General features: G+C 42.3%; 1 protein-coding gene across 4 annotated transcripts in view; it reads left to right on the top strand.

Moving 5' to 3' along the window:
* Positions 1-24,065, top strand: part of LOC131816532 (multidrug and toxin extrusion protein 2-like) — a 67,283-nt gene that overhangs the window by 26,184 nt on the left and 17,034 nt on the right. For all 4 annotated transcript variants that reach the window (XR_009348095.1, XM_059149347.1, XM_059149348.1 and 1 more), the window contains 3 exons: positions 13,437-13,550; positions 14,890-14,957; positions 23,479-23,587. Coding sequence is in view for 3 of the 4 variants with exons in the window: in XM_059149347.1 (XP_059005330.1) it covers positions 13,437-13,550; positions 14,890-14,957; positions 23,479-23,587 (291 nt within the window). In the remaining variant the exon portion in view is untranslated. The remainder of the gene's footprint in view (positions 1-13,436; positions 13,551-14,889; positions 14,958-23,478; positions 23,588-24,065) is intronic.

The following is a 24,065-nucleotide window of genomic DNA, read 5'->3' as shown; positions in this document are numbered from 1 at the left end:
CTTGAGCCAGCTTTCTCTATTCTACCATTAAGTCGTTCTGTTTCAGGCATTTCTTTCATAAATAGCACATTACCCTCTTCTCTCCAAGGATCTCTAATTTCAAATCCGTGGCTTTACCCTTTTGCATTTATCGTAACTAAAACATGGTAGGACGCACTTACTAGGAATTACTTACTTTATGTTTTCTCTTTTTGCGTGGTTTGTTTACTCCCTACCCCCCTCTTCCTGTATTTGTCAGTTGTCTGTCTGTCTGTCTTTGTTGTATTCTTACTGTAACCCCTCTTCATTTGGGATGCAGTGGGCACGCCGCTTGCCTCATCGTTCAACACGTTGACTCGTTGACTCTGGATCCAGACCACCTCTGTTCAGGTCCCGCCTCTTCAGTGGAAACTGGGACTATTACCCAACTTCCATGTCTCTGTTTCCCCACATGTGAAATAGCAGTCCTAAAAACAGGACCTACGTCCTCTCATTGTTGAGAGGATTGATGGAGTTACCCACATGAAGGGTTTAGGACAAAGACTGTGACATAAGGCATTCAATGAAGGGTACTGGATACCTGTGTCTTGCCCTTACCTGGTTTCAGTGGTTTTCCAGTTCCAAACCTTTCTCATTGTGCTCTCCAACTTTTTATTTGCAAAATGCTCACGCCCACTGAAAAGTACAAAGAATGGTTTAGCGGTCATTCAGCCGCACGTTCTCTGAATTTCCCGACGGTTAACATTTTGCCATATTTGTTGTTCTTATTCCCTGTCCTTAGCCCCTTTTTAGCTACCCAACCTCCCCACCTTCTTCTGTTTTCCTGACACTCATCTTCCCAAGAGCCTCTGCTGGTTGTCTTGGAGAATGTCTTGGATCCATTTGTTTCCTCATGAGCAGAGGCAGAAGAAAGCATTTGGGTAGGAATGCTACATACAAGACTCAGCCCCTGTGGAGATCTGTGGTGTCAGGTGGTGTGGGTTTGGTCATTTGGCTGAAGCAGCGACTGCCAGATTTCCCCACTGGAAATACACATTCTCTCCTTCGTGACTAGAAAGCAGCCTGTAATGTGATGGGATGCGTTTGACTCTCCATTGTGGCAATAAATTTTCATCCAATGGCTCTAACGTCCACTGCCAATTCTCACTTGAATAATTACTACGTTGGTATTTCATATATTCTTAGATTATTAGGATGCATAGTTGCGACAGTTTGGATGCTTTCAGCTGTAAGTTACAAAAACCAAACGACCAACTCAATCTAGTGTTACCATTACAACTTCACATAACTGACCGTGTGACTGGAAGTCTGAGGGTAGGTGTTTCGGTGTTCCATGCAAGGGGCTCTGGAACCTTGCGTGAAAATTACATTTCCAGGAAAGGCAGGGATGATGGTGGTCCAGGCAACTTTCCTGCTCACTGTAATATTTGAAAATGCGTGTTTTTTCTTCTCTTTGTTTTCTTCCCAGAGAAGTTTGCAACCCTTCCCTGCCCTGCCTTCTCTTTTGCATTATCGTTCATTATAAGTTGAGTTGCAAATTTTAAAAAATTCTAATAAAACATTATTTTGTCGTATTTTGATTTATCAACATGTTTGAGATGCAGATATTTTCACTGTTGCTGCTTGAATCTTGTCCGTTCCTTCCAGATTCTTTTTATTTTTGATGACCTATATCTTTCAGTGGTCCTTTCAGGAAGGGCAGGTAAGGAGTAAACCCTTAGTGTGCGGGTGTCTTAAAAAAAAATTCTTAAAAAAAAAATGCCTTTATCGGGCACCTGGGTGACTCCGTTGGTTAACTCTCTGCCTTTGGCTCAGGTCATGAGCCCAGGGAGCTGAGATCGAGGCCCACATTAGGCTCCCTGCTCAACAGGGAGTCTGCTTCTCCCTCTGCGCCTCCCCCTACTTGTGCCTCACCCTCAAGAAATAAATTTCTTGGATATTGAATATTCAATATTCTTTTTTTTTTTTTTTAAGATTTTATTTATTTGTCAGAGAGAGCGAGCAAGAGCGAGCACAGGCAGACAGAGTGGAAGGCAGAGTCAGACGGAGAAGCAGGCTCCCTGCGGAGCAAGGAGCCCGATGTGGGACTCGATCCCAGGACGCTGGGATCATGACCTGAGCCGAAGGCAGCTGCTTAACCAACTGAGCCACCCAGGCGTCCCAAATATTCAATATTCTTGAATATTGCTGGGTTTAAAAATCTAAGTTGATAGTAGCTCTGCATGACTGATATGACACTATGTCCTTCTTGTTCTTGGTGACAAGTCTATCATCAACTGGGTTGTCTTTGTTTTGTAGATAATTGGGGATTTTCTCCTGTAGTTTTAAAGATTTTCTCTTCCTTTTTGTACTATAACATGGACACATGAGGATTTTTAAAAAAAAATATCTTGTAGCCATTCAGTAAGCTTTCTTGATCTGAGGGCCTCCATTAAACCATGGGAAAGTTTAGCCCTTCCTTCTGTTTATTCTCCCATTTCTGACTGTCCTGTCCTCTCACTCAGGTAACCTTCCAGACTGCTTAATTTCTCTTCATATATTCTCTCTCCACAACTCTTTCCTGTGCTTTGAGAGAGCTCATTCCTATCTTTTGCGAAGTATCTTTTAAGCAGTGACTTGCCTAGTTTCTGATTCGTTTATTTATTTTTTATTATTTATTTATTATTTTAAATTTGCAACAGTTACATTCTTTATTTCTAAGATTACTTGGTCCTTTTTCTGCCTATCCTTATTTCAAAACTATTTATTTCTCAGAACTCTTACTTAAGAATTTTTCTTCAGGCTGCCCTATCATTTCTACTCTGTCAGGTGTAAATCTTTCCTATGTTGTTTTGTGGAGTTTATTTACTGGTATTAGATTTTTAAAAAAATCTGTTTATATCCTGGGTCATGAAACATATGTCTACCCACATTTTGTTAATTCCAGGGCTCATATTTTTTTGCATTTTTGTATCTCTAAAATTTAGAATTTCTCTTTCAGTTGATGTGCTAAAATGCCACATCGTCATTTAATTGGCAGATACTTTGTGGCTTATAATGATATCTTAGATGTGTTGAAAACCATACTTGATTTCATGAAGCGTCATCTGACATGCTAGCTAACTCAGAGTGTGGTTTCAATTGGCTTCTTTATGATTTTGTCTGTGACCTTATTTCCCAAGGGGATTGTCCTCCTTCTGAGTCCCATACATGTCCTGCCCATTTTTTTTAAAGCTTCTGTGTCTGTTCAGGTCAAATGAAACATACCTGCTCCAGTCCTAGTGTCTTAACTTGGGTTTCCTCACCATGACTGTACATCAGGTTCAAGCCCTCTCCTATACGCAGTGACCCTTTCTGCTCATGGCTCATTTGTGCCCATGGCTCTAGACTGACAAGCAGGTTTTCTAGGCTTTCAATGGGGGACAGCAAAGGGACAGTGCTTCCCTGGCTCTGAATGCTCCCTGCTCACCGGGGCTTATACCTTGACCCCTGACACTTGTCACCAGCCATAGCTGTAATGTAATTCATGTGGAACATTCTCCGTTGGTTCTTTTGTTGCTGTTGTTTTAATTAACATATAATGTATCACTGGTTTCAGGAGGAGAGGTCAGGGATTCATCAGTTTCATGTAACACCGGTGGTCATTACATCACCTGCCTCCTTAATGCCCATCACCCAGTTACCCCATCCCCCCACCTCCCTTCCCTCCAGCAACCCTCTGTTCCCTGTAGTTAAGGGTCTTTTGTGGTTTGTCTCTCTCTGTTATATATATTTTTTCCTTTAAGATTCTATTTATTTATTTATTTGACAGAGAGAGAGATCACAAGTAGGCAGAGAGGGAGGCAGAGAGAGAGGGGAAAGCAGGCTCCCTGCTGAGCAGAGAGCCTGATGTGGGGCTTGATCCCAGGACCCTGAGACCACGGCCTGAGCCAAAGGCAGAGGTATAACCAACCCACTTAGCCACCCAGGCGCCCCATGTCTCCCTCTGTTTTCATCTTGTTTTATTTTTTCTTCTCTTCCCCTGTTATCCTGCTTTGTTTCTTAAATTTCACACATGAGTGAAATCATATGATAATTGTCTTTCTCTGAATGACTTAATTCGCTTAGCATAATACCCTCTAGTTCCATCCATGTTATTACCAATGGCAAGATTTCATTTCTTTTGATGGCTGTGTAGTATTCCACTGTGTGTGTGTGTGTGTGTTTGTATACACATACATATATATATATATATATATACACACACATATATATACACATATATACATATATATATATATATATACATATATATACACATATACACATATATACATATATACACACACATATATATATACACATATATATGTATACACACACACACACACACACACACACACACTACATCTTTATCCACTCATCTGTCGCTGGACATCTAGGCTCTTTCCATAGTTTGGCTCTTGTGGACATTGCTGCCATAAATATTGGAGTACAGGTGCCCCTTCAGATCACTACATTTGTGTCTATGGGTTCCCAGTAGTGGAACTGTTGGGTTGTAGGTAGCTCTATTTCAACCTTAGGAGGAACCTCCATACTGTTTTCCAGAGTGGCTGCACCAGCTTGCATTTCCACCAACATTGTAGAAGGGTGCCCCTTTCTCTGCATCCTCGCCAACATCTGTTGTTTCTGCACTTGTTAATTTTAATTATTCTGACTGGTATGAGGTGGTATCTCACTGTGGTTTTGATTTGTAGTTCCCTGATGCCGAGTGATGTCAAGCACTTTTTCTTATGTCTGTTGGCCAATTATTATGTCTCTTTGGAGAAATGTCTATTCATGTCTTTTGCCCATTTCTTGATTAGATTATGTGCTCTTTGGGTGTTGAGTTTGAGAAGTCCTTTATAGGTTTTGAACACTAGCCCTTTATCTGATACGTCATTTGCAAATATCTTCTCCCATTCTGTCAGTTGTCTTTTGGTTTTGTCGACTGTTTCCTTTGCTGTACAAAAGGTTTTTATCTGGATAAAGTCTCAACAGTTCATTTTTGCTTTTGCTTCCCTTGCCTTTGGAGACTGTCTGGCAAGAAGTTGTTGTGGCCAAGGTCACAGAGGTTGCTGCCTATGTTCTCCTATAGGATTTTGATGGATTCCTGTCTCCCCTTTAGGTCTTTCTTTCATTTAAGTCTATTTTTTATGTATGATGTAAGGAAATGGTCTAGTTCCATTCTCCTGCATGTGGCTGTCCAATTTTCCCAACAACATTTGTTGAAGAGACTGTCCTTTCCATTGGATATTTTTTCCTGCTTTGTTGAAGATTAGTTGACCATAGAGTTGGGGGTCCATTTCTGGTCCAGTTCTGTTCCATTGATCTATGTGTCTGTTTTGTGCAAGTACCATACTGTCTTTATGATAACAGCTTTCTAATAGACGCTTGAAGTCCAAAATTGTGATGCCAACAGCTTTGGTTTTCTTTTTCAACATTCTTTTGGCTATTTGGGGGTCTTTTCTTGTTCCATACAAATTTTAGGATTTTTTTGTCCCAGCTCTGTGAAAAAAATTGATGATATTTTGTTAGGGATTGCACTGAATGTGTAGATTGCTCTAGGGAGCATAGACATTTTAACAATATTTGTTCTTCCAATCCATAAGCATGGAACGTTTTTCTATTTCTTTGTGTCTTCCTCAATTTATTTCATGAGCATTCTGTAGTTTTCTGTGTGCATACCCCTTGCCTCTTTGGTTAGGTTTATTCCTACCTATCTTATGGTTTTGGGTACAATTGTAAATGAGATGGACTGCTTAATTTCTCTTTCTTCTGTCTCATTGTTAGTGTATAGAAATGCGATTAATTTCTGTGTATTGATTTGATATATCCTGCCACTTTGCTGAATTCCTGTATGAGTGCCAGCAATTTTGAGGTGGAGTCATCTGGGTTTTCTACACAGAGTATCATGTCATCTGCAACAAATGAGAGTTTGGATTCTTCTTTGCCAATTTGGATACCTTTTATTTCTTTTTATTGTCTGATTGCTGAGGCTAGGGCTTCTAGTACTATGTTGAATGGCAGTGGTGATAGTGGACAGCACTGCCATATTCCTGACCTTAGGGAAAAAGCTCTCAGTTTTCCCACATTAAGAATGATATTTGCTGTGGGGTTTTTGTATATGGATTTTATGATATTGAGGTATGTACCTTCCATCCCTACACTTTGAAGAGTTTTGATCAAGGAATGATGCTTTGTCAAAAGCTTTTTAAGCATCTACTGAGAGTATCATATGGTTCTTCTTTCTTTTATTAATGTATTATATCACATTGATTGATCTGTGGATGTTAAGCCAGCATTGCAGCCCAGGAATAAATCCCACTTGGTTGTGGAGAACAATCCTTTTAATGTACTGTTAGATCCTATTGACTACTATTGTGGTGAAAATTTTTGCATCCGTGTTCATCAGGGATATTGGTCAGTAATTCTTTTTGATGGGGTCTTTGTCTGGTTTTGGGATAAAGGTAATGCTGGCCTCATAAAAAGAGTTGGGAAGTTTTCCTTCCATTTTGGTTTTTTGAAACAGCTTCAGAAGAATAGGTATTAATTCTTTAAACATTTGGTAGAATTCCCCTGGGAAGCCGTCTGGCCCTGGGCTCTTGTTTATTGGGAAATTTTTGATGACTGCTTCAATTTCCTTGCTGATTATGGGTCTGTTCAGGTTTTCTATTTCTTCCTGGTTCAGTTTTGGTAGTTTATATCATGGATCCATTTCTTCCAGATTATCTAATTTGTTGGTATTTCTTCAGTGTTGGTTGTGATCTCCCCTCTTAAATTCATGATTTTATCTACTTGGCTCCTTTCTCTTTTATTTTTGATAAGTCTGGCCAGGGGTTTATCAATCTTATTAATTCTTTCAAAGAACCAGCTCTTAGTTTTATTGATCTGTTCTACTCTTCTTTTGGTTTCTATTTCATTGGTTTCTGCTCTAATATTAATTATTTCTCTTCTGCTAGGCGTAGGCTTTATTTGTTTTTCTTACTCCCACTCCTTTAGGTGTAAGGTTAGGTTGTGTATGTGAGACCTTTCTTGTTTTTTTGGGAAAGGCTTGTAGTGCTATATATGTCCCTCTTAAAAGATCACCTTTGTTGCATACCAAAGGTTTTGAACAGCTATGTTTTCATTTTCATCTTTTTCCATGAATTTTTAAAGTTCTTCTTTAATTTCCTGGTTGACCCATTCATTCTTTAGTAGGATGGTCTTTAGCCTCCATGTATTTGGGTTCTTTCCAACTTTCCTCATGTGATTGAGTTTCAGTTTCAAAGCATTATGGTCCAAAAATATACAGGGAATGAACCTAGTCTTTTGGTACCAGTTGAGACCTGATTTGTCCCAGGATGTGATCTATTCTGGAGAATGTTCCTTGTGTAATAGAGATTAATATGTATTTTGTTGCTTTGGGATGGCATGTTCTTAATATATCTGTGATGTCCATCTGGTCCAGTGTGTCATTCAAAGCTTTTATTTCCTTGTTGATCTTCTGCTTAGATGATCTGTCCATTGCAGAGAGGGGGTTGTTAAAAATCCCCTACTATTATTGTATTATTATTGATTTCTTTAATTTTGTTATTAATGAGCTTATGTAATTGGCTGCTCCCATGTTTGGGGCATAAATATTTACAATGTTAGATCTTCTTGTTGGATAGACCTCATAATTATGACATAGTGTCCTTCCTCACCTCTTATTACAGTCTTTGGTTTAAAATATATTTTGTTTGATATAAGGCTTGCCATCCCAGCTGTCTTTTGATGTCCATTAGCATGATAAAGGGTTTTCTACCTCTTCAACTTCAATCTGGAGGTATCTTTGGGTCTAAAATGAGTCTCTTGCAGACAGCATATCAATGAGTCTTGCCTTTTTTATTCAGTCTGATATCCTGTGTCTTCTGATTGGGGGCATTTAGCCCATTTACATTCAGGATAGATATTGAAAGATACGAATTTAGTGCCATTGTATTGCCTGTAAGGTGACTGTCACTGTGTATTGTCTCTGTTCCTTTCTGGTCTATGTTACTTTTGTGCTCTCTTTTTGCTTAAAGGATCCCTTTTAATATTTCTTGTAGGGCTGGTTTGGTGACATGAATTCTTTTAGTTTGTCCTGACATTTTTTTTTTAAATCACTCCTATTTTGAATGACATTCTAGCTGGGTAAAGTATTCTTGGCTGCATATTTTTCTCATCACCCTGAATATATCATATCCATGGTTTCTGGCCTACCAGGTTTCTGTGGACAGGTCTGCTGCCAATTTAGTATTTCTACCATTGTAGGATACAGATCTTTAGTCCTGAGCTGCTTTCAGGATTTTCTCCTTTTCTCTTGAGATTTGTAAGTTTCATTATCATATGTTGGGGTGTTGACCTATTTTTATTGACTTTGAGGGAGGTTCTCTCTGCCTCCTGGATTTTGATGTCCGTTTTCTTCCCCACATTAGGGAAGTCTCCACTATACCTTGTACCCAGTATATCTTGTGCCCCTCTTTTTCTCTTTCCTCCTCTGGTATCCCAATTATTCTAATATTGTTTCACTTTATGGTATCACTTAGCTCTCAAATTCTCCCCTTGTTGTTTATCACTCTTTTTCTCAACTTCTTTATTCTCCATTGTTTGGTGTTCTATATCACTAATTCTCTCTTCTGCCTCATTTATCCTAGCAAGAGCCTCCATTTTTTTATTGCATCTCATTGACAATCTTTTTCACTTTTAAAAAATTATTTATTTTTAAAATTTCTTTTCAGTGTTCCAGAATTCATTGCTTATGTACCACACCCAGTGTTCCATGCAATACATGCCCTCCATAATACCCACCACCAGTTAGATTTTAGTTCTTTTACTTCTCCAGAAAGGGTTTCTCTAGTGTCTTCTATGCTTTTTTCAAGCCCAGCTAATATCCTTGTAATCATTATTCCTAACTCTAGTTCCAACATCTTAACTTATGTCCATATTGATTAGGTCCCTTGCAGTCAGTACTGCTTCTTGTTCTCTTTTTTGATAGTCACCTTTTGATACTTCTCCGTCTTGTTGTTCTATCCAGAGAAGAATAGATGAATGATAGAACAAAATGCAAAATGGCAACAATGACCCCAGAAAAATATATGCTAAACAAATCAGAAGATACCTGAAACTGGGGGTCAGGGGAGAAAGAAAAAAAAGAGTATAATTAGACAGATGAGCAGAATAGAGCAATACATTGGATTTTGTGTGTATTTTCTTTTTATTTTAGAAAACTAGACCCCAAAATTGTGAAGAAATAATTGTAAAAGATAAAATTAAATACACTGAAAAGATAGAACTGCAAAGATGAAAATTTTAAAAGCCTTTAACAAAACAAAACAAATGAAGAAACAACAACATAAAAGAGAATATGATCCAACATTAGATTTTGACTATATTTTAGTCTGTTAGAAGAAGTTGCATCCCAAAATTATAAAGAAAGAAAAACTTACATAATGAAGGGATAGAATGTAACTGTAAAAATGAAAATCAAAAAAGATTTTTAAAAGTTGATAAAATAAGAAATTGGTTGAGAAGGAAAGAAAAAAATGAAAGTTGAAAGACTAAGGAATCATGGGGGAAAAACCACAAGTTCTATGTGCTGTATTCCCCTAGCGCTGGAGTTTTGCAATTCTCATTGATCTGTAAACTTGATGGCCGGATGATCTTACTGATTTTCTGGCGGAGGGACCTGTTGTGTGGCGTTTCCAGTGTATTTGCCTGAGGTGGACTTGCACCACCCTTGCTAGGGACCGAGCTAAGCAATCTGCTCAGGTTTGCTTTTGGAGCTTTTTTTCCCTGAGCGCTTTCCATACTGCTTTGGAGGACAGGAATGAAAATGGTGGCCTCCTAATCTCCAGCCTGGAGGAGCTGAGTGCTCAGGGTCCCATTCTCAGTGCACCCTTGGAGGAAAGCACTCAATCCCTCCCATCTCCCTGGTTTCCGGCTGCTGCTCTGTGCTCACCCAGCCTGCGACCGAGTGTCTCTGACACTCAGCCCTGTTTGGCGTCTCCAAACCTAGCCGATTCCTGCTGTGCGCTCTCACGCTGGGGGTCTCCCCGGATCTGCCACTTGTGGGGTCCTTGCTGGAAGAGCAGTGGCCCAAATGTGCCATGGTTTAAGGTAACCCTGAGCTGAGAGCCCCCACCTTGGCTCTGTCTCTGCAGCTGGCTTCCCCACTCCGATACCTGGGGCTCTGCCACACTTAGACACCCTCAATCCTTCTGTGACCCAGCAGGTCCTGAGACCACACTGTCCCCACGAGGGCTCCACCCCTACTTAGCCTCTGGAGTGATGTCACTCAGTGAAGCAGACTTGTACAAGTTTCAATTTTGTGCTTTCCTGCTCTACTGCTTGCTGGGACCTGGCCCCTCCCCCCATGGTCTATCTTCCTATATGTCACCTCAGATTCACTTCTCCCCACATCGTTCCTTCCAGATGGTGGTCGATTTTCTGTTCCTAGAATTGCTGCTCTTCTTGTCTTCAGTCTCCGGTTGAGTTTGCAGGTGTTAAGAATGATTTGATAGCAAATCCTGGGACCTGGAATTCCTGGGACCAGACGAAATTAAGGTCTATTCCTCTCCCATCTTCCTCCATTCGTTCTTTTTTTTCTTTTTTTTAAAAAGATTTTATTTATTTATTTGAGAGAGAGAAAATGAGAGCGAGAGAGAGCATGAGAAGAGGGCAGGTCAGACAGAGAAGCGGACTCCCCACCAAACAGGGAGCCCGATGCAGAACTCAATCCTGGGACTTTAGGATCATGACCTGAGCTGAAGGCAGTCGCCCAACCAACTGAGCCACCCAGGCACCCCTCCATTCGTTCTTGATGTTGTTTTCCCCTCAAGCCTTCTCCTCCAAATTTGGGGGTGGGGTGGGGTCCTAGGCCCTCTCTTCCCTCGGAACCCAGTAAGGTGAGTGGCAAGATGGCTCTTGGTACCTTTCTTTGTTCTTATGATACAGGAATTCCTCAGTGTTTTTCAGTGCCTTCTTCCCCTCCCCCTTCTTCCCCTCTCCTACCCTGGACCTTAGATCTGAAGCACTGAGTTTCTCACACTCAATTCATGGTGCACGGATGTCGTGTCTTATAGGGCTCCTCTCTGTTTTAGACTGTTTCTCCCTCCATTTCGTAATTCGTATCCTCCTCCCTCAGGGCTCCCTCTCTGTGCTTTGTATATGTCTTCGTTTGCATCTTTGAAAACTGCAAATTGGTTTTATTGTTTTTGGCCCACATATATGTTTATACTTGCCTAACAGTATTATAGTTCAGATTTCTCCCCCATCCCCATAATTTTTTTTCACTTGCTACAGAGATTGGCAAACAGCCTCATGGACCCGATCCAGCTGCAGCTTGTTTCTGTAACCAAAGTTTGACTGGAACACAGCCATGCCTAATCACTTGCGCGTTGCCAGTGGCTGTTTCCTTGCTGCTACAGTGGCACAGATTGTCTGGCCAGCAATGTTGAAAATATTTACTATTTGGCCCTTTACAGAAGAAGTTTATTGACCTTTCTGATTTAGCACGATATTGTGTTGTTTTGTTTTAAGTCGTACTGAAACATACATAACCTAAAATATACCATCTTCTTTGAAGGGTGTAGTTAAGTAGTGTGAAAGCACATTCACTCTGTACGACCACCACCACCAGCATCCATCTCCAGAACTTTTTTAATCCCACAAAACTGGAACTCTGTCCCCATTAAAGAGAAACTCCTATTCCCCCTCCTTCCATCCCGGAGCAACCACCGTTCCATCATTCTGCTATCTGTCTCCGGTTTGACTTCTTTAGATATCTCACAGAAGTGGAATCGTATACAGTATTTGTCTTTTTGCGTCTTAGCATAGTGTCCTCAGGGTTCATCCCTGTTGCAGCACCTGTCAGGCCCTCCTTCCCTTTTTTTTTTTTTTAAGATTTTATTTATTTATTTGACAGACAGAGATCACAAGTAGGCAGAGAGGCAGGCAGAGAGAGAGCGGGGGGAAGTATGCTTCCCGCTGAGCAGAGAGCCCGATGTGGGGCTTGATCCTAAGACCCCGGGATCATGACCTGAGCCAGAGGCAGAGGCTTTAACCCACTGAGCCACCCAGGCACCCCGGCCCTCCTTCCTTTTTAAGGCGGAATCATACTCAGTTGTTATGTCTGTGTTGCATTCTGCGTATCCACTCATCTGTCGGTGGACATTTGGGTCACATCCACCTCTTGGCTCTTGGGAATAATGCTGCTGTGACCACAGGTGTGCAGACAGTTCCTGGAGGTCATGCTTTCAGTTATTTCTATGTATATTCAGAGGTGATATTCTAGATCATAGGATACTTTTATTTTTAATATTTTGAGGAACTGCCACACTACTTTTCCACAGTAGCTGCCCCATTTTAGATTCCCCCCAATAGCGCACAAGGGTTACAATTGATCCTCACCAAGAGGTGTTATTTTCTGTTTCTTTCTATTTTTTTTTTTTTTTAAGATTTTATTTATTTATTTGACAGAGAGATCACAAGGAGGCAGAGAGACAGGTGGCGGGGCGGGGAGCAGGCTTCCTGCTGAGCAGAGAGCCCAATGCGGGGCTTGATCCCAGGACCCTGAGATCATGACCTGAGCTGAAGGCAGAGGCTTAACCCACTGAGCCACTCAGGTGCCCCTTCTGTTTCTTTTTTAAAGAAGCCATTCTAATGGGTGAGGTACCATCTTATTACTGTAATTTTGATCTTCATTTCCCGAATGGTTAGTGATGTTGAACATTCTTCCATGTGCTTGTTGGCTGTTTGCATATCTTCTTTGGAGAAATGTCTGTGCAAGTCCTTTGCTCATTTTTTAGTTAGATTGTTTTGTCGTTTTTTTGTATATTCTGCTTATCTTGATATCTCCATATCCTTACCAGATACATGATTTCCAAATATTTTTTCCTGTTCCACAGGCTGTCAGATTCTGTTCTGGTGACTGTGTCCTTGGATATACAGAAGTTTTAAATTTTGATGTAGTTGGGAGGTTCTGTTTTTACATTATTTGCCCATGGGCAGTCTATTTTCAGATCTAACCATATTGCCATATACAGATCTGGTGTTCTGCTTTTAACCGTAATATGCATTGATCAGACTCTGCTTCTCTAGCTTCCTAGTGATGATCTCCTCAATGCCCCCAGTAGCCTACACCCACACCCTGCCTCAGTGAACAGCCTACATCTGTTCTCACAGAGCTCTATCAAAGGGTCTCTACCATTTATACCCAGGCATGAAATGTGCGGATGGGAGGGCATATACATAATTTAGTTTCACTAAGTATTGTCAGCCTTGTCCCCACCATCTCAAACTCTGGTCTTGTTTGACATCTTTAAAATGTATTATTTTTCTGGATGATTGTGGTTGCAGTCTCTGGCCATTTGGAGGAGGAGGAGGTGTGTGAAACAGAATTGTTGGTATCAGAGACTGCTGCAAAGTAAAAGCCGTTTCCTTTCTTCCCTGTTCTCCAGGTTGGACTTGGGACTGTTTCCAAGAATGGGGCTCCTACATCCAGCTGGCTATTCCCAGTATGTTCATGGTGTGCATTGAGTGGTGGACCTTTGAGATTGGAACCTTCCTCGCAGGTTTGTCAAAGGTCCAGCAGAAATCCGAGAGCAGCCTGGCCGCCCTTGTCTCCAGGGCTTCTCAAGAGCCATGGGCCTTACTCCCCCTTCTTTCCCATTGTGTCAGATGTTCTTGGAAGTTTCAACATAGGTTTAAATCCTTGTCCAGCTGTAACCATATTCAAGTTGAGTGGGGCTTTTAGCTCTGCCCCCTGCCCTTTACTTTAAGGATTCGGAAAGGGAGGCCCCAATTAACAGGTTTGGCAAGGTCATGGAGAGGAGGAGCAGAAACCCCAGTCTGGGTCTCCTGACTCAGACCCTCCGCTTCCACTGACTTTTGCTAGAGATCATGCAAGTTTTTAAGCCATTTACAAACACAGAGTTCCTCATTTGGCTGTTTTTTCTTTTTTTTAAAAAAAATTTTTTTTTAAAGATTTTATTTATTTATTTGACAGACAGAGATCACAGGTAGAGAGAGAGGCAGGCAGAGAGAGAGAGGAGGAAGCAGGCTCTCCGCTGAGCAGAGAGCCCGTTGTAGGGCTCGATCCAAGAACCCTGGGATCATGACCTGAGCCGAAGGCAGAGGCTTTAACCCACTGAGCCACCCAGGCGCCCCTTTGCTGTGTTTTCAATGTGATCTTTGTTTCTATCAGAGATCTGATAATTTGGTCATAAGCTTTCACCTTAGCCATCTTACTGTTAGTAAGGCAATAGAGGAAATAATAGAGACAAAGGATCTGGGGACAGTTGAATATTCCTGTCATCCCGCCATGCTCTATACAGAGTTCCGCTGCATTCTGTCTTTCCCCTCCCATACTGTGACCCTATGGCTCCCAGGAATGACCTGCAACCCCAGGAGTCTTATTGTTTTCTACTCTAAACCTGACGTTTTGTTCCTCGGTGGAGCAGGGGCCTGTAGATTGAACCTGTATTAGGTCTTAGCCACCCCAATGCTTGGAATCGTCCTGGGAGCAGACATCTGGGGCTCTCCTCAGCATGCATAGTGAATTGTGCCACTGGGTTATGCTTCTGGGCCCAATCCTGGCTTCTTTTTAAATTCTTTTTTTTTTTTTTTAAAGATTCATGTATTTATTTGAGGGAGAAAAAGAGAGCATGCACATGAGTTGGGGGAAAGGGCCAATGGAGAGAACCTTCAAGCAGACTCCCGTGACGCTCAGTGTCTCAACCCATGAGATCATGACCTGAGCTGAAACCAAGAGGTGGACCCTTAACCGACTGAGCCACCCAGGCACCCTCTCGATTCTTCTAAATTAAGATCTATCCTAGTTTCCTAAGGAAAATGTTTGTTTTAACCCACCTTCTAAGTTGTGTTTTGTATGTGTCTGTGCCTATATTTCAGGTCTGATTAGTGTGACAGAGCTTGGGGCCCAGGCCATCATTTACGAACTGGCTTCTGCAGCCTACATGGTAAGACCTTCAGGGTGAGACCTGGCACTTTCTCTGCATAAACTCTGCTGGGCCATTGTCACTGCCTTCATTCAGCCCTCCATGCCATGCTCCAGGGAGAGAGGAGACAGACAGACAGCAGGGGAGGGAGCACAGCATACCTGGGGGAACATGGAGTTTGGAGCCAGACATTGGGTTTGAGTCCTGCTGTGCTGTTCCCTAACTGTGCACCTGTGTATTCATTACTTAACCTTTCCAAGCTTCACTTTTCTCATCTACAAAATGGGAAAAACAGTATGTATGTAGCAGGTGAAGACTGAATAGGATAGAAAATGTGTTAAAGTACTTAGCACAGTGCCTGGCATGTCTATTCAACAATTAGGGAGTTGGTGCTAGGACCTGATGGAGAGGGGGACAAAGACAGTCCCTGCCCTCTCGTGGCCTGTGGTTTGGCAGGGAGACGGAGATAAAGAAGTAAACAGGTACACAAGAACATTACAAACATAGATGACACATCCCTTAGAGGAAGCAAAAAAAAAAAAAAAAAAAAAAGGTCTGAGATGCATAAAAATAGAGATGGATACCTTTTTAGGGAGGACAATCAGAAACCATTCTTCTGAGTTACTTGGTAAGCTGAGACTGGAATGGGGAGTGGGAGGCAGCCCGGGAAGCCAGAGGCTAAGAGCTGACTGCACGGCTCCCCAGTGGAAGAGAGCACGTGGCATGTTCCGGGACTCAAAACGGGAACCTGGGCTAATGAGGAAGGAAGGGTGTGACACATAGAAGCTGGCTTAAGGGAGCACAGGTGGTTGGGCAGGTCTGGAGCAGGCTACTGGAATCATCTAGGTGAGCACATAGGATGCTGCTGGTGGACCGGGAGAAAAGTGAGTTAGTTGTGTTGTAGGGCAGAGGACATGACCAGGGTTTGGATGTGGAAGTCAAGGCAATAAGTAAGAATAATCACAAACCACCCCCGAGTTTTTGGCTTGGATAACTGTGTCTTGTACTTCTTGATTCTTTTGGAATATTCCAAACCTGTACAGATACTCCTCTTTGTTTGTTTGATTCTTTTATTTTTTTTAAAGTTCAACAAACACCATCTGGGATTATGGGCCATTTTTGTTTCCATGTATTTTTTTTTTTTAAAGATTTTATTTATTTATTTGACAGACAGAGATCACAAGTAGGTGGAGAGGCAGGCAGAGAGAGACAGGGGGAAGCAGGCTCCCTGCCGAGCAGAGAGCCCGATGCGGGACTCGATCCCAGGACCCTGGGATCATAACCTGAGCCGAAGACAGAGGTTTTAACCCACTGAGCCACCCAGGTGCCCCACCATGTATTTTTTCTTTTTATTCTTAAAAATGAAAACTTTTTTTTTTTTTTTTAGTGGGGATTGATGACGTTGTTTACGAATACAAATGGAGAGTGTCTAGGAGAAAACTGCAAGATGTAGAAGTCAGGAATAGGACAACCCAGCCAAAAGGGAGGGCAGGCCAGTTGGAATGAAGGAAATCAGGAGAATGTGTCATACAGGAGGCAGGTGATAAAGAACCATTCACAGACGGAATGACAATTGGGTGGGGGCTCCTGGGAGGGGCTCCGCATTAGGTGAGGATGGAAAGTGTCCGTTAGATTTCGCGTCATCGGAGACCTTTGTGGGAAGCGAGAGCCATGGCGAAGGAGCAGAGGCTGCTAAGGTACAGTTCTGTCTGGAGGTTTGGTAGTTGATGGTGGAAAATGATCCCATCAAGGGAGGGTTTTGGTGTTGCTTCTTTATTTTCATGGGGCTGCTAGAGCTTGTGATAGCTAAGTGGTCAACAGTACTACCTTCTACATCTGTCCTCTTCAGATCTTCTGTTTTTCTACCTGCTCTGTCATAGCCTTCCTTTGTTTTTTTTTTTTTTTTTATTTTTAATTGTGCTAAAACCCACATAATATAAAATATACCGTCTTTTAAAAATTAATTTATTTGAGGGAGGGTGCACAAGAGAGAGCACAAGCAGGGGTGTGGGGGGGCAGGGTAGAGGCAAAGGGGGAAGCAGATACCCCGCTGAGCATGGAGCCTGATGCCCGAGCTCAATCCCAGGACCTGGATCATGAGCTGAGGTGAAGGCAGATGCTTAGTGACTGAGTCACCCAGGTGCCCCCAAATTTAGAATCTTAACCAATTTTAACTGTGCAATTTATTTCTGTTAACATTGTTGAGCTGCCAAGCTCCAGAGCCTTTTTGTTCCATAAAACTCTAAATTCTACCCATTCCACAGTTACCTGCTCCCCCTGCCCTCAGCCTCTAGCAACCACTGTTCTGCTTTCTGTTTCTTGTCACAGGCTTTCCTTTGTTAGAGGCAGTAAGCCAATAATTCTTCATTATTTCCTTTGGGAAAAAAACAAGTCCCCACAGGGGTGAACATCCAGTCAAAATCACAAAATACAAAGAAATAATCCACCGTGAACAAAAGTTTGGACAGATACAACAAACAGAAAAATTAGAGTTCAGAGCTTGAGATGATGAAGTAATAATTGGGGAATAGAAAAGTACGTTTAAAATCGTTCAACATAAAAAAAAAGATTTGGAATAGTTAACATTTTGGAATAAAATAAAACATGGTTAACTAAAATCGTTCAACATAAAAGGAGGAGCTGAAATGAAAAAAGCAATATTTGGGAAAGAACCAGATAGGATTTTTAAAATTACAAATTATAGCCATACAAATGTAATACTCGATGGGATGAACAGAGAAGTTAAAGCTGGAAAATCAAATAATGAACTTGACCAGTTGGTGGAAATTCCAGAATAAAACAAAGACATGTAAGCAGATGGAAATTAGATACAAAGACCAACCCTTGCATATGTGATCAGATGATTCTTGCCAAAGATGCCACAACCATTCAATGGGGAAAGGACAGTCTTTTCAGTAATGGGTACTGGGAAACTGGGTATCCATCTACATGAGAAAGAATGAAGTTGCAGTCTCATTACCTCACACCATATACACGGATTAACTCAAAGCGGATCACAGACCTAAATGTAAGCCCTAAACAGTAAAACTTTTAGAAGAAGATACAAGGCAGAAGCTTCATGACATTGGATTTGGCAATGATTTCTTACACATGACACCAAAGGCACAGGCAACAAAAGAAAAAAACAGGCAAGCTGGACTTCATGAAAATTGAAAAACGATGTGCATCCAAAGATAACATCCACAGAGGAGAGAGGCAGCCCACAGAATGGGAGAAAATATTCACAAATCCTATGGATAAGAGATTATTATCCAGAATATAGACAGAACTCCTAAACCTCAGTAGCAAAAAAAACAAACAACCGATTAAAAAGTGGGCCAAGGACTTGAATAGATATTTCTGGAAGGAAGATGTACAATAAACACATGAAAAAATGCCCAACATCAATAATCATTAGGAAATACTTACAAAAAACTACATTCGGATACCGTCTCATACCCATGAGGGCTACTATTTAAAAAAAAAAAAAAAAAAAAAAAAACAAAGAAACTAATAGGGCTTGCTCAGGGGACGGAAGAATTGGGACCCTTGTGTGCCATTGGTAGGAACGTAAAATGGTGTATACCACTATGGGAAGAAAACGTGGCAGTTCTTCAAAAAATTATAAGTACCGCGCGCTAACCGATTGCGCCACTGGAGCTGCTGTTCTTCAAAAAATTAAATGTATCCTATGATCCTGCAATGTCACTTTGGGGTACACAGAAAAAGAAAGCAAGATCTCCAGAAGCTAGCTGCACACCCATGGACACAGCAGCATTATTCCCATGAGCCAAGGGTCGAAGTGACCCAGATGTCCACGACAGATGAATGGATACGCAGAACACGATATAGACATACATCGCCCCACTCAGGAGGGGCGCCTGGGTGGCTCAGTGGGTTTAGCCGCTGCCTTCCGCTCAGGTCATGATCTCAGGGTCCTGAGATTGAGTCCCGCATTGGGCTCTCTGCTCGGCAGGGAGCCTGCTTCCCTCTCACTCTCTCTGCCTGCCTCTCTGCCTACTTGTGATCTCTCTCTGTCAAAATAAATAAAATCTTAAAAAAATTTAAAACGGAAGGAGGGTCTGACATCTGCTACAACGTGGATGAATCCTGAGTACACTATGCTAAGGGAAACAAGCTAGTCCCCAAAAGACAAAATTCAGACAAATTTATTTAATACTACAGTATTCTCTCTGTCAAATAAATAAAATCTTTTAAAAAATGTTTTATTATAAAACCAATTCATACTTAAGCAGCACATAATGTGCTCACATAGTTTTGGGTGTCACAAACTAAAAATACATTTGCTTCCTCCTTTTGAGGCCAGTTCCCCAGGGGTGGCCACTTGAGAATCCTTGCTGGTTTTATTTCAGATGATTGAGCCGAGAGCTTTATTCCTACATTTCCCATCACCGCTGACTCCCTGTTAGGACGAGGATTGCCACTCACTTTCCACAACATCTCCCTCTACCTTGAGGTGCTGGTTATTTCTGCTTCTCTTAGTGGTTACTGTTGTGACCCACAATGGTAAAGATAGACCTCTATTCCCTGATCCCACACCTTCGTAGACACCTGGAACTTAACCTCCGAGATGAGGAACGTTGTGTCCTTGTTTCTTTACATCTTTCTTCCCGGTTTCCTCCCAAATCCAATAAGATATTAACAACAGCCACATGATGTGGGCCAGGCACTATTCCAGACACTTCGCAGAGTAGCCCATGGGGTCCTGTGTGAGGGATTTCCTGCTATTTCCCACCGACCTCCCAGCAGAGGAACTGGGATCCAGAGACGGGGATTGGCCCAAGTTCAGGGAAGCAACTGGCTGAGATCGGATCCCAGAGGCCTCCCTTCAGAGTTCAAGTTCTTCTTCTTTTTTTTTTTTTCTTTTTAGGATTTTATTTATTTGACAGAGATCTCAAGTAGGCAGAAGGCAGGCAGAGAGAGAGGGGAAAGCAGGCTCCCTGCTGAGCAGAGAGTCTGATGCGGGACTCAATCTCAGGACCCTGAGCTGAAGGCAGCAGCTTAACCCATTAAGCTACTCAGGTGCCTGGAAAGTTCAAGTTCTTAATCATGGTGTCATACTGCCTCTCAGCCGTCCTTGTCTTTATTTTGTAAAGGCTATAACCTTTGAATTGTGTTCGCTAATCACTGTCGTCTCGTTCATGTTTTAGAGCATGTCTGAAAATCTGGAAACCACGTAACACTAGTGACCAGATGGTATCAGGAGTTTTTGGTGTAGAATTATGTGCAGACCCAAGTGATAGTGTGCTCTGGATGGGAAGGAAATATCCCAGTACATACCAGATTCCCATTGGAAAGAGACTGGTATAAGTGAAAGGTGATGTGTGTTATTTTTTTCTTGCTTTCATCAGTTTATCAAAATCATGTATTCTAGCTTGCTTCCTATTTACAGTATGACTTTTCTCTACGGCCCTTTGTTAAGTTTTGGAGGACTTTTCATAGGGTTTCTTTATTTCTTGTTGTCAGCAGAGTATAGCCTCACTAAGGCCACACAGTGTTTGACTGGACTGTTGGGTGTGATTCCCTTTTATTCTTGAAGGTTTTAGAGCTCTTTGATTCCTTGGTTTAATTTGTATCCCTGAGTTCTAGACTTCTTCCTGGGGTGCCCCACGGCTGTCATGCCATAATTATTTCTCACTGGCCTCATGAATTAAATCGACAGTTTCTGGGATCTTGCTTCTTCTATTTTATTATATTCCTTTAGAAAAATATTCGGGTTATCAGGGCACCTGAGTGCCTCAGTTTAAACGTCTGACTCTTGATTTCAGCTGAGGTCATAATCACAGGGTGGTGACATCAGACCCCACATGGGGCTCTACCCTGAGCACGGGTCCTACTCAGGATTCGCTCTTTCCCTCTCCCACTGCCTCACCCCACCCTCTTAAAAAATTTGGATTATTAGTCAAAAACTTTTCCCTAAGATTATATGGAAGGTAAGCTGTGAGCCATGCATGTTGGAAAGAACCTTTATTTTCCCCGTATATGTGTTCAGTAACTTGGCTGAGTATAGATTTGTAGGTTCAAAGCAAGCTTTCCTCAGAATTTTTAAGATATTACTGTGTGTTTATCTGGCATTGAGTTCCTAGTGTGAAGTCCGATATTAATCTGGTTCTTATTCCTTTGTGATGACATGGTTTTTCTCTTTGAAAGTTATCACATTTATTTTCTTTGTCCATGCACTTTGTGAACTTTCGCAAGTATGCTTTTCTGTGAAGGTACTACTTTGCTTATCCTGCTTCTGGGGGCTTGGTATATCCTTTCTGACTGAAGACTTCTGTTTTCCCCTTACTCTGAGAAGTTTTTAAAAATATTATTCCTTCCCCCTTTTCTGTACCTTTTTTCTATTCTTGTTAATTTCCACTTAGGTGGAGGTTGACCTCTAGTATTGAACTTGGGTATTTTTTTTTTCATCCATTAAAAAAGAACTTTGTGTTTTTGCTATTAAATGTTTTCACTTTTGTTTTTAATTTCCAATATCCCTTTCTTTTTCTCTTATGGTCCCTTCTTTCTGGGAACCTGTTCTTGTTTTATGCTGCATTATCTGTTAGAAATCTTAGGGTACTAAGTTGAACGATCAAACATTCTCTTCCATGCTTTCAATCACCTCATTGTTACCTCTTAGCTCAGTTGGCCTTTTATTTATCTTGGTTTTGGGGGGGATATGTTCTTTGGTTTTCCCCAAAGATCCCTTGATCTTTATTGGTCCCTCTGTATTGACGAAAGAATGAACACATTGATTTATAAAATAAATGGCTGGCATGGCTTTTCTGACCTTTTCGTTTGGGAATTTTTCTCCAACAGACCTTTCCCCTGAGTGGGAAGCACCCGGAGGAAGCCTAGCACAAAGCTGGTATCTGTCAAGGGACACCTTCATTTTAGGGTTTGTGGGTGAGGAACAGGGAGCGGGCAGTCTGCCCTCCTCATCCACAGCTCCTCCGTACCGTCCTCAAGACAGAATCCAAGAAGGGCTTGGTTCTGAGGTGCTCACACCACACAGGGAGCTAACCACCACCCCCAACTTGGCTTTTCTATGTTAGCCTAGCCTGTCTGTCTGCAGTGAGTCTAAGGGAGGATGAGGCAGGCAGTGGGGTCTGACTCTGCTGTTTGCAGCGAGCCCCCCTGAGCAGTGCTCACTGCTGCCTTGCGGATGGACTTGAAGTTTCAAGCCTCCTTAGGCTGTGTGGGGAAGAGCGGGCAGGCCTCTGCCTGTTCATCTTCTGGACTGTGGCTTCCTGTGGTTCTACCCCAGGGTTATGACATGTGCCTTCTGTCTTCCAGAAGCCGGTCTGCTCTCTTATTCTCGGTGATGTGAATGAACGTCTTTTCTGTTCAGCGTCTTTACTGGTACTTTATTTTATTTTTTAAAGATTTTACTTATTTATTTGACAGACAGAGATCACAAGTAGGCAGAGGCAGGCAGAGAGAGGGGGAGGGAAGCAGGTTCCCTGCTGACCAGAGAGCACAATGCGGGGCTCGATCCCAGGACCCTGAGATCATGACCTGAGCGGAAGGCAGAGGCTTTAACCCACTGAGCCACTCAGGTGCCCCTTTATTGGTATTTTAACAGTACTGGGGAGCCAAGACAGTTAAGGATGAAAGACAGTCACTCATCTTGAACCGGAGGATATTAGGCATATTCTGACATGCAAGTCTTATAATGTTTGTGGGTTTTTTGTTTTGTTTTGTTTTTACCAATTCAAGCTGGCTTCTCCAAACAGTGACAATAACTTGCAGGTTATTGCTGTGAGGATGCTTGCTGGGAGGATGCTGTTTCTAGTGGGAATGAGAGGTTAAATATGATGCCTAAATTTTCAGCAGACATGACAGCTAAAACCCATTTTCTATACAACCAACACTACTTGAACAGCTCCTGAGGGCAACACTGTGTTAGAGTAATAATACGAAGTCAAAAGGATGACCCTGAAGGTTGAATAATGGTCTGTTCAAGAAGCAAGGAAGCTTATAGCTTCAGATTGCCATTATGAATGATGGAAAGTAAAATTTTGGTATTTTGAAGGGACATTGGTCAGTGTCCCAGATAATTAGCCGTTTGGGCTGTTGGAGGTGATGGACTCACCGAGTCCGAGTCTGTCAGCATTGATCAGTTCCTATAGTGTGCCAGGCCTTGTTCTAAGTGCTTTTTCACAGGGTTCATTCGATTTTTACAGATTATTTATTTGTACTACATCAAGTCTTCTCTTGTTGAATGTAGCTAGATTGAATTGAGTCTTGATGGTATGTGTCCAGCCCGCAAGTCCCGCTTCATTAAGGGATTCTGCCCTGGTGGACTTGATCCAGGGGGCAGTTGGGGGAGCGACTAGATTGTTCCAGCAACGAAGAGGTTGGGTGTGAGGGGGACTGGGCAGTTTGGTTATGCTCCCATGGCTTGGATGTAATAGAGCCAGTTCTAGAACACAGATTACTCTCTCACTTGGGTTCCAGTGTGGTTGGACTCCAGGGCCCTAATATTCTAAGTCTCAGGCCCCCTGATCTCTTATGATTTGTGATTGTTTCTTCTCAGCTGCCCCCTGGCTTTGGTGTGGCGGCCAGTGTCCGCGTGGGCAATGCCCTGGGCGCGGGGAATGCTGAGCAGGCCCGGCACTCCAGCGTCACCGTTGTCCTCTGCGCCGGTGAGTCCAAGCACTGCCTCCCTCCGGCGCCCTCCTGGGTGTTGTCAGTTAACGCTCACACATCGGAACTTCTCTTGGGGATCGATTTACCCGTATAAACTCAACTGAAGTATTCCTCAAGCTCTTTCAGGTTTACCCAGTTAAATGAAAGTTCTTATGATTTCCTGTCCTTTGGTACCAACGACATAATGTTACGCTTGGTACTGCTGAAGAATTTTCCAGTTGTTATCACCGGCAGGCTTGTTTTCTGACCAAAGTCTGGGTGACCGCTTCTCCGTGTTCCTGGATCCCGGCCTCCTCTAGTGGCTTTAATGTTGTGGCATCTGACCAGTTAGAGAAGATTCTGGTTGGCCTGGCCTCTTACTGACGTCTTTCCTGTGAATCTGCCTTTGAAAAAGCAGTCAGAGTTGTTTGACCACCTTGGATCTTTTCACAGACAGGAAGAAGAAACTCTTCAAACTATCACATTTCCTAAATC

The sequence above is a fragment of the Mustela lutreola genome, chromosome 15 (assembly GCF_030435805.1).
Source record: "Mustela lutreola isolate mMusLut2 chromosome 15, mMusLut2.pri, whole genome shotgun sequence".
NCBI classification, from domain to species: domain Eukaryota; kingdom Metazoa; phylum Chordata; class Mammalia; order Carnivora; family Mustelidae; genus Mustela; species Mustela lutreola.
Note: the sequence above shows the minus strand (reverse complement) of the source record. Positions and strands in the feature narration are given on the sequence as shown.